At 37.8% G+C, this 11083-nt stretch overlaps 1 protein-coding gene across 1 annotated transcript; it reads right to left on the bottom strand.

Moving 5' to 3' along the window:
- Positions 1 to 4802: 4802 nt before the first annotated feature.
- On the bottom strand, positions 4803 to 10028 carry LOC109111397 (hairy/enhancer-of-split related with YRPW motif-like protein). Its single transcript, XM_042745633.1, has 5 exons — positions 9404 to 10028; positions 7612 to 7678; positions 7184 to 7267; positions 6996 to 7077; positions 4803 to 5899 (listed from the first exon to the last, which is right to left on the bottom strand). Exons 1-5 carry the CDS (start codon positions 9481 to 9483, stop codon positions 5289 to 5291), a joined length of 924 nt encoding a protein of 307 aa, XP_042601567.1. The 5' UTR covers positions 9484 to 10028; the 3' UTR covers positions 4803 to 5288.
- Positions 10029 to 11083: the final 1055 nt, after the last annotated feature.

Genomic DNA, 11083 nt, shown 5'->3' with positions numbered 1-11083 from the left:
TTAGCAGACGCTTTTATCCAAAGCGACTTACAGTGCATGCAGGCTTCAGGTTTCTCTTGAAACCAACATGGAAGTGACTTAAACTGCAATTCATCGACTGGCTGCGAGAGACTGGCTCCAAAAGGGAGTCAATCCTATAGACCCTCCATGTTAAAATGCCCAAATTTACAGCAAAAAAAAAAATAAAAAAATACAAATTTAAATAAATAAATAAATAAAATGTTTACAGCCTGGTACAAAAAGTGGTTTTGGTCTAAATGATAAATTTTGCCCTTCATGACAACTATGAGGGGGGTGGAATTTTTTTTTATAACTCATCTGTTTAAATTATATTAAGCCTTAAAGGTCTGCATAATTTAAGGCGTGGCCACTTGAGTGACATGTGGATTGCCTGCTCTCACCACTGTCAAGCTCCACCCACGCCCCACCTCTTTGCCCATTTTCGATTATCTGAGAGTGATGCACGGTGAAGCGGTGCCAAGATGGAGATGGCCCGCTCCTCCCACTTTAGGCTTCAAAAATGCTCTTTAGAAACCTACGGGTGACATCACTACATCCATGTTTTTTACAGTCTATGATATTTACTGATATCTGGTAATAAAAAAAAACAAAAAAAACATTGGTGTAACTTTGCACTTCAGACTCAAATGTGAATGGCTTTTGAAAATCTTATATAGCCTAGCAGTAATTCAGTTTAAATCAGTGTCAGTTGTGGACGATGACTGTGCTGTGGTAACGTTATTTCCTTTTTGGTAGGATGGATGCCTAGTTCCGCCACTGAATGAAAAAAAAGGTAATTGGTATAAAGGTAAATTCTGACTTTTTTATTCTCAGATATAAAATCACAATTGTGTGTTATAAAGTCAGAACTGCGGTATACAAACTTGCTATTGCGAAAAATAGCAAAAAAATGCGAGATATAAACTTTTTTTCGCCTAAACTATAAACTTTTTTTTCGCAGTTGTGAGTTTATATCTTGAAATTTTTACTTTTTTTCCTCAGAAATGTGAGATATAATCTTGCAATTGCAATTTAAAAAGTCAGATTCTGAAAGGGATAAAAGAGGCAAAACGTTTATATCTCACAGAAACTCACAGAAATCTCACATAAAATTTAGAATTGTGATATGTAAACCCGTAATTGTGAGAAAAAATGCACAACTGTGAGATAAAGAGTCACAATTAGATTTTTGTTTTTTATTATTTAGTGGTGAAAACTTTTTCCCACCATTCTTTAGTTTTCATACACCTTCACTAAAAGTACTGTTTCATGCTGTGTAAACACTTGTGTTCCTTCAGACATATTTTCAACAATACACTAGATGGGTGGTGGTTCAGCCATGTTATAAACGGTGCTATTCTGTACTGTACTGCATCCTGTGTGTGTTTACTCTAGAACACCCTGCTGGACTGTGGGGTGATGTTTGATGGTTTCAATTTTATGATGTCTACCACTGTCAGCTTTTCTTTACTTCTTTTGCTCTTATTGGATGAATGACATGGTTAAGTATGTAATGCTATTGAAATCTTTTTTTTTTTCCCATAGAACTAAAGTACACCATGAGTGCATAAACATTTCAAAGCAGCAACATCAGGCTTTCCAGTCAATCAAAAATATTATAGCTTACATAGTTTTATGCATTGTAATGATGCCCCTTTTGAAAGGCAGTGCTAGCAGGGGGAGATTTTTTTCTTGCACCAGATCTTTAGCTAAGGTGAAAAGACAGAACAAGCTGTCACTGGATTGTAATGTGTTAATGGAGACAGAAGAGTCATCCTCAGGGTCATGTTGATTGGTTTGTTGCTGTCCATGGTGCTGCAGGTGTACGTGTATCAGAGTAACACTGCATGTAATAGACACTGACTTTCATGCACTTTTTGTATAAAGCGGAGTTATAAATCTCTTCAAAGATCCCAGCAACATGATCTTGAAAAATGAAAAGAAAACTGTCTAACAGAATCTCTGAAAACAAAGCCATTCTCCATGCTTCTTTGTCACAGGAAAGATGGATTGTGGAAAATTACACAACTTCACAATCAAGGCGTTGGGGGTGTTTACACTAGAATGGCTAAATTGCCCTGGCAAGCATTATTGTGGTGGATCCATCATTGCAAACAAGTGGCAAGTATTCTCTGCAGCTTACTGTCTCTTCCTGTAAGTACACTCACAAACTCTTTGTGTGTTTCCAGCTGAAATATATAACAATAAAAGTATTTTGCTGTAGCTAGTCAAAATTCAAGACATGATGCCCACAATAACATAAGCCGTTTTCAATTGGAAGTTAAACTAAAAGGAACATTATTTTACATGATTAAGGAATATTCTGTTTCTGTCCTCATGTCTATATATGTGGCATGATGATATGTGTCAGTTGTCAATTATAATTTTTGATTATTTATTCTGGTTGTTACTTGTTCTTTTTCTGTTTTTCTAATGTGTCTGTGAAGTCTGAATGTTTTTATTGAGCAGTGTCTGTCAATTTTAATTTAGATTATAGTTTATTATAAACTCTTTATTTAAATATATTGATAATTATTAATTCATTTAAATACTTAAGTCATCGTAACCACTAGTATTCAGATGAATTTGTCAGAGCATGACCAGTAGAGGGCAATGATGTTTATTAGAAGATGAGATACTGTTATCACTGTATCTTGTAAGTAAACCGGTTTGATAGGCTCTTAGATTTTATTGTGAATTACAATTGAGTGTATGAAACCCAAGGCTGTCTTCATAGATGTTTGAAGATTTAATTGGAAGTTATAAAAAGGACAAACTTTGCAATGATGAATTGTTTAGCTGGAGTGTCTCTCCTATATTAAACAAGTGCTAAAATAGCCACAGTCTGCATAGTATAATGTGAAATGTGGAAAGATAAAGGCACTGTATCAAAGCAACAATACACTGGTAATGGAACATGTTAAAGGAGCATGAACTCAGGTCAGATGTCTGAAACACACTTTTTTTCTATACAGACTGCCTTATTTTCATGTTGACAGGAAAAGATCTACCCTGCCTGTTCCTCTGTGTGGGTCATATTCCTTCTTTAGCATTTATTCTCTCCGTGGCCCCTCCCCGTGGGAAAGCTGGCCTCATGTGATTGTGGTGGCCCATACTGGAAGCTGTGGTTGCTGCACTGACTCTACTGGTGCCAAAAGAATGGAGGACTAGACACACACACTCTCAAGCCTAAACATTCACTAACATAAACACACACCACGCTCACACGCTAGTCTCTCTACACACAGACCACACGCCACTCGCATGAGAATCTGCCCTCATTGCGCCACATCCCTCACAGACACACAGTCCCGCCACAGTCTAGCACACGCATACACACATTCCATGCCCATTTTAAAGGTCAAACTGGGCAAAACACACAAACAAGAACCCAAGAATCAAAAAGCACCACGTCTTCATCACTTCATCATAGCCCAACACTTTGATGTTTTGTTTTAATTGCCCTTTTGGTGGTAAAACACATGATTATTCAGTTTTCATGGTTAACACCACTTTTAATTTGAGACCGTCTTGTAAATGATGCATACCGTCTTTCTGGTAGTGTCGCTGAAGGCTGATCTGTTTCTTATGAGTCAGACATAATGGATGCCCTCTGTCACAGAATGTGTTCATTTGTATTTTTTTTTTTAAATGCAATTTTGTTTGTTTCATGGCAATACCATATAGAGAGCAACAGCTGGGTTCCAAAAGTAAAGATCTTATTGATTTAATGATAACTGACTTACAGTATTATTGATAAGAAATCAATTGTTTGTGATAGTTCCACTGAACTCTATTGGTAATGACAGAACATGCGACCATAGATGTTTTTGGGAAACACACTTTAGATTGTTTTGTTGGTGAACAACTGGCTAAGTTTGACTATACAATAAATGATCTCTTACACAGTGTTCTGTTTCTTCAGTGTATAAGTGTGAGGATATGTGTGCGACGAGATCAGTTTTTTGTTTCCTGTGTGTTTTTCAGAGAGTGGGTAAGTTTGGTTTCACTATAATTACAGCCTGTAGATGGAGAAGCACTGAGAGGGCACACAGTGTGCCTGGTTTCCTCTTGCTGTTGCAGGATCAGGGCCAGCAGCCACCATGTTTTCTCTGAGTGGCCGCTGTACCGCAGTGTTCTCATCACCGTCTCTGGAGACAGCTAAAGAAAACAGATGCTCTAAATGGCACCTTACTCTTATAGCACCCAGAGGAGTCATTCAGATAAGAGTCAGTCTGTACTTTGTGAGTACGCTTGTGCTTTAAATTTTGTAGGCACTTTATTTTATATATTTTTTTTCCCTTTTGAAATGTATTTTTAATGGGCTTTTTAAGCCTGTGGAAGGTCATTTGAACAAAACATTGCTAATAAAATTTTCTAATGATGCAAGTTGGAGTAGTCTGCAGGATTTGTAAAATTTTTTCTAGTTTAAATGGCCCTTTTTGTTAAAAGGACTCAGTTGGTGTCCAATATAGAATAAAAAGACATGACATTGATAAAAGATTTTCTTTGATTTTGTGATTCAGGAAGAGGCACTCTAAGACATTCACAAGATGATGCACATCACATGGCTCTGAGAGAATTGTGATCGGCACATTTTGTTTCTAGTGCTGCCATCTTCTGGAAGCTGCATGTACTTGCACACACAAGTAAGTGAACAAGAGGAACAGTATTTCGATAAGGCACATTTTTCTTTATGTAATCTCTCAAATGTATATCATGTCAGAATCCAAGATAATGTATAAATGACAGAGTAAACAAGTACACTAATAAAAAAAAAAAGATAAAAGATCAGAGTTCTAGAAAGTTCCAGTATCTAGATCTCAAAATCCAAGTTCATAGCACTGAGTTGCTTTTCTGGGAGTTGCATTTACCTTTGATTTTACAGTTGAATTCTACACACCATTTCATTTCTCTCCTATTTTTTTCTTTGTAAACAAAATCAGATTTTTTTTTTTTTAATTTTTTTCTAAACTCTCAGGAAAAGTACAGAAGTAGTCACTGGTGTACTAATATGTACAATTTATGTATTAATATTCACCCTTTTATCTCATATCTTTTATAAGGGAAATGCCCCAGTGACAACATTTGTACCATTTTTCTGAGACTTTGAATGCTATTGGAGTTGGAATAGTAGATGGAACTCAAAAAAATAAAATAATAATAACCATTTGAATTTGAATTGTTCAATGCGTTGTAGTTCCTTTTAAATGTGGTCATAAATAAGTCCAAATGACCAAGAATTTTTTTTTTTTTTTTCAGACTGTCATAAACTCCAAACTTCTGATTCAGAATGCCCCAATCTCTGTGCTCAAGGCCTGTCCGGACTTACTGGAGCTGCCCAAACCCCTGCGAACTGGGGCTGGAGACCCCAGAGGGGCAAAGGGTCTGAAAGAAATCTGGGGAGGGGAGGAGTTGGAGGATGGGGATGGAATTGTAGGTCCATCAGGTGAGTGCTGTTGAAGTCTGTGTGGATGTCCGGGGATAGAGGGCAGTCGACGAAACGGGATCATCGCTGGACTCAGTATCGCCCCCTGGGTGCTCAAAGATCCCACTCTCAGGGCCGGTGAAGGGTAGCCCAGCAAGGCAGCGGTGGCATGGGGGGCCAGATCCCGGCAGGTGGTTGGGGGAAACGGGCTAGACGAAGAAGGAGATGAAGTGGATGCCAGCTGAGGAAAGGAAGGCCAGGGCCAAGGAGGAAAAGGCAGAGCGGCGGGGCTCTGGAGGAGAGGGTCCAGCTCACTGGCGCAGTGGCTGAGGTGGGACACAAGGCGTGCACCGATGGGGTCTGAGGATTCAACCCCCTCCAGAGAACTGAGGTATCTCACCACCTCTCCAACACACTCCCGAAAGCCCAGAGTCCTGTAGTCCACTGCCAGAGCACGAGCATCGAAGTAGCCTAGGAGAGAGAACACTTAAATTATCTACTTGATACACAAGGCAGGGTTGTTGTTTTTTTTTCCATTATTTTGATACCAAGGAGCACCCACAATGATAATGATTCCCTTTTGAAGGACCTCATAATATGGAAGCAGCTACAAATTTTTATGCATAAAGACCCATTTACAGTACCTATTAAAAGTTTGGAGTATATATATATATATATATATATATATATATATATATATATATATATATATATAGCTTACTATTTAAAATTAAATTATATACTTTTGAACATTCCATTCATCTAAGAATCCTGAAAATTTATAATTTATATATTAATAAGAAATTACAATAATAAGAAATGTTTCTTAAGCAGCAAATCAGCATATTAGTATGATTTCGGAAGGATCATGTGACACTGAAGACTGGAGTAATGAAGCTGAAAATTCAGTTTTACAATCAAAGCAATAAATTACATTTTTAAATATGTTAAAATACAAAACTGTTATTTTAAATTGTAATAATATTACACATTATTACTGTTTTTACTTTATTTCTGATAAAATAAATGCAGCTTTTTTGAGCATAAGAGACGTCTTTCAAAAAAAAATCTCGCTGACACCAGACCTTTGAACAGTACATTATATAGCCTATATAGTGAGAAAAATATTAAGTGTGATTTTACAAAAACATGTTATTTTTTCAAATAAATAATGGCTTTATGCCACTGTACTAAAACAGAAAAAAATATTAACATAGTATCTTTAAAATAGAATAACACAGTTGTGATTAATCTTAATGATATTTGACCAGTCTTTAAAAGTACATTCTGTAAGTCAGTAAAATTCAGTAAGTTTTAATACATGTAAAGACAAAAGACTTGAATGTGCAAACTTCACTGTTATAATGCTAGGATGATGTAGGTAGTTGCTGTTACTGTGCTGTTCGTAAAGGGTCATGTCCATAACACAAACATGCGAGTTGAGTTATGTGTTTAAGTGAATATTTGAAGTTATGGACTTGCCAAAATCCATAACCCACAGTATGAGCAATATTGTATATGAACATGAAAGTTCTCCTGAAATTTCTCACTCAGTATCTTCTCTCACCTTTGCCGCCCATGGCATGCAGCAGTTTCAGATGATCCACGGTCATTTGAAGAATCTCAGCCTTTTCCAGTTTAGAGGAGCCCTGACCAAGTGGGAAGAAGGAACTTAGTTTTTTAAATTTGCGATTGTCCGCTCAGCTGTTTTGAATACACAATCTAAAGCATCAAACTAAGCCTGTGGCATCATACCTGTTTCTCGAAGGCGCTGGGTACGAGTCTCCTGAGCTCCGATAGACTGTGGTTGATCCTGTCCCTGCGTCTCTTCTCAATTATCTGTGGAATCCAGTGGAATCAATTTAAACACAGAACAACGATTTAAAGTGGAAAGCATTTGCTAACTGGATTATTTTTGCGGCCGGGGCCTAGTTGCAGCATTCTTAAAATCAGATTTTCGGAAAAAATACTAGGAAAGTCAACTAGGAAACACAAATCAAAGTCAGACAAGAGGGCTTAAACTGTAAAAATGCATGTTGCTGCAGAGGGTCATGTTGCAGGGAGTTTTGAAAAAGACCAGCATTCACAGAAGAGACCTTGTACCAAGATCATATACGAATTATAGATTTGGTCTGTTCTCGAACAAGCAGGGGAAAAACAGAGCTAGATTGACGTAAACTCACCCCTCTTCTCTTCTTGCGCGCCAGGATCTGTGAGGTACTGCCTGGAGACATGGACCCAGTGACAGGGCTGATCAAGAGAAAGAGCGAGCGGGGAAGGGGACAGATTAAAGCTTTGATGTCAATGCATATTGTTGTCATTACTGTACTTAATACAACGCAGAAACGCTGTTGCACATCATCAAACCCAATCTAATTTGTCTTGGGGCACAGCTAGACACAGGAGCGCCGGGGTAAACAGAAAACAAGATTATTTTGGTTTAACGCGTTTTTGGACATTATTGTCAGATGGCTGATATGTTATGATTTATGCATCGTACGAATGCATTTTCTTTTTAAGCTCAAAAGACATGATGATTACATATCCGCAGGGCAGGCTGAAAGAGTGGCTTTTGCGTGCACTTTGAGCACATCAATACTTGGTATTATCCTTCAATGTGGATCTGGTTTGCATGGGCACTTTCTGCGCTCTGCCAGCAGAATGACACTGTTTGTTTTGGTTTTACTCCGACTTCCACGCAGAAATATTATTTTTATATCGTATTGTAGTTCCTTTTAACATTAAGAGGCTTAATGCACAAACATTCAGTTTGTTTAGAGGAAAAGAGTCTAGTCCAAAAAGAAAATTAGTTTCTGGAATAAACTGTTGTATAGAGTTTTTGCGTCCTGGTTAAGAGTTGCAATAAGATGAGAAAACATTGGTCATCATAAGGCGCAATTCAAAAGTATATACATATGTCTTTAGTCTGCTCTTGATTTGTGTCACAGCTTTACTGAAATACTGTATCAAAAAGACTAAATGACTGAGAGAAAAATGCAAAACAGACAGAGAAGGAAAAAGCATGCTGAGCTTAATTCTCTTCAGTGGCACAGCAATAGAAAGATACGCCTTTCAAGACTAAGTCAAATAAGATCATTATGGGCCTCTATCAGATGCCCGCTTGACATTGGCCCCCTATGTGATTTTGACAACGTGTGTCCACTCGCATAAACTCCTGTGTCACGCTACTCAACTATTAGGAGTACGGAATAGGACAGGGATATGCGCTACTTAGGGAGGGACAACAACAAGGCATTTTCTGCTGAATCTAGGTTGTAATATTAACAAATTGATTATTTGTCACAATTTGGGGCATGTGTTTTCACCGTCCCCTCATGCAGGATCTATGCTCCTCATTAAAACCTGACTGAATACTAATGCATCATAAAAAAAGCAAAGCACAATAAAAATAGCAATAACTGAAAATTAGTAGTCATAATTTATTTTAATGTACCTCTGCTACAGTGTTATTACAAGCACTGAGTTATATTAATTAATAACATGCACTTACTATAGATTTAACTAGGGTTGCTTGCAATTATATTTATAATATTTTATAATTTAATACCATAGTTAATACATGTAACAAGGAATTGTTGTTACCAAAAATGTGTTACCAAAATACATTACCAATCATGGAAAATGCCAAAAATCTTTATAACGACATATAGCATTTATATATCTTGATTTGTGAATGTTAAACGTTTTATGAATTATTATAAACAGCACAGTGCATCGTCAACCCTGAAGGCCCACGTAGAGTCGACCATGCAGTTTTCAAAAAACACTTGGCATTTTGACCAGCAAAGTTGCTATTTTTGCACTCAAAAAGTCACTTGTAAATTTAAATTAATGCTTAGTTAAGAGAGCTTATATTAGAGTTGTAGTGTGAGCTCTACATGAACAGTAGAGCAACTGACAGCCATATATCATCCCCGCTGAGCTCATTATACAATGTACACTCAAAGTCCTCACCAGTAGCTGTCCTCCTGTCCGACATCGATCAGTTCGTCCGTGTCCGAGTCTGGGGAACTGTAATCATGAGGTCTCTTCATCGCCACAGGGTCCTCGTTCCTCCTCTATCCCGGCGAGGGACTGCTGAATCGATGGAGCGATGGAGCTGTGCGAGATGATCTCAGATGATGGATTCCTCGCCTGTCCTTCAAATGCAACTGTAAGGAAAGCAGCCACCTTCTATTCTAAACACGCCCCTCCCTATTTTCTCTTTTTCCTCTCCACCTTCTTCTCTTCTATTTCTCCCTCTATCCTCTGACCACAATACAAGTACGCTTGCTTGGGAGTCTTTATTAGACCTCTGTTGCTGACTAAGTCTGGTACTTGTTCCTTCTTCTATGTGTAGTCTTGTTTTGACATCTCCAGACCCTCTGGACTTGAAGCCAGAGAATGACAGTTCTTTTTCTTCTGCGTTCTCTCACTTTTCCTGTTTTTTTTTTTTTCTGGCCCTTTCTACTTCTCGGTCACCCTTGGTTACACTCGTCCTCCTGCTTTCTGCTGCAGCAGCACAAGTGACTGAACTTGGCCACTTTGGCAAAGTTGCCAGTTTTGGCTCCCTCTTCCTTACCCTCCCACACTCCCTCCCTCCCTCCCTCCATCCCAGCCCCTCATCAGCCCTCCCTTCTTTCTCTCTCTCTGTCATTTCTCTCCTTTCAATTAGCCTCCTCTCTCCACTGTCTCATCTCGCTCTATCTTTACCCCCCTCTGTCCCTCCCTCTGTCTCTGTTTCTCTGTCTCCTCTTTTCCGCTCTTTTTAATTAGTTTCTCTCCCTCTCTCCCAGGACAATAGGAAGAACGCTGTGGGAATAGTTCCTCAGATTTGGACCCACATGCACACATACAGTGGCCCCAAAAAAGTACATAGACACTTGATTTTAATGAATGTATGAAGTTCACAGAGGTGTCCTGATATGTTTTGTCAGCATATCTATTACTTCAATACTCTGAAACTATAATACTCTAAATGTTTTGCTTGAACAGTGAGCTTTATTTAAGATGAATGCTTATGTTAAAAAAAAAAAATATTTGGACACTTTTTGCCTCAAAATTCCCCACAAATATGTGAAATATGTGGTTTATTCCTGTGATGGCAAAGCTGAAGTTTCAGCATCATTACTCCAGTCTTCAATGTCACATGATACTTCAGAAATTATTCTATTATGCTGATTTGCTGCTGAAGAAACATTTCTTATTATTATCCATGTTGAAAACAGTTGTGCTTTAAACTTTGTTCTTGTTTCTTCTTAGTTCAAAAGAGCAGAATTTTTTTTTTAAATAGAAAACTTCTGTAACGTCATAAATGCCTTTACTGTCACTTTAAATCCTTGCTGAATAAAAGCATTTCTTTCTTTAAAAAAATACTGATCCCAAACTTTTAAACTGTAGTGTATATATTGTTAACAATTAAAAGAACACTTTAGACACTCTTTGGCTGCCAAACAAATATGTTCATTTTTAATGTGATGAACTACTTCATAAGAGGCAGTGACCAAACCATTTGAGACAGTATTATCTTTTTGTTCAACCAGTGTCAGACAGGGGGAGTGTTTGGGAAACCTGTTCCAGAAAAACCTGTTATTATAGGGATACTTGACCCAAAAATCTAAATTCTGTCATTAATTACTCAGCCTCATATAGTTT

The sequence above is a fragment of the Cyprinus carpio genome, chromosome B19 (assembly GCF_018340385.1).
Source record: "Cyprinus carpio isolate SPL01 chromosome B19, ASM1834038v1, whole genome shotgun sequence".
NCBI classification, from domain to species: Eukaryota; Metazoa; Chordata; class Actinopteri; order Cypriniformes; family Cyprinidae; genus Cyprinus; species Cyprinus carpio.
Note: the sequence above shows the minus strand (reverse complement) of the source record. Positions and strands in the feature narration are given on the sequence as shown.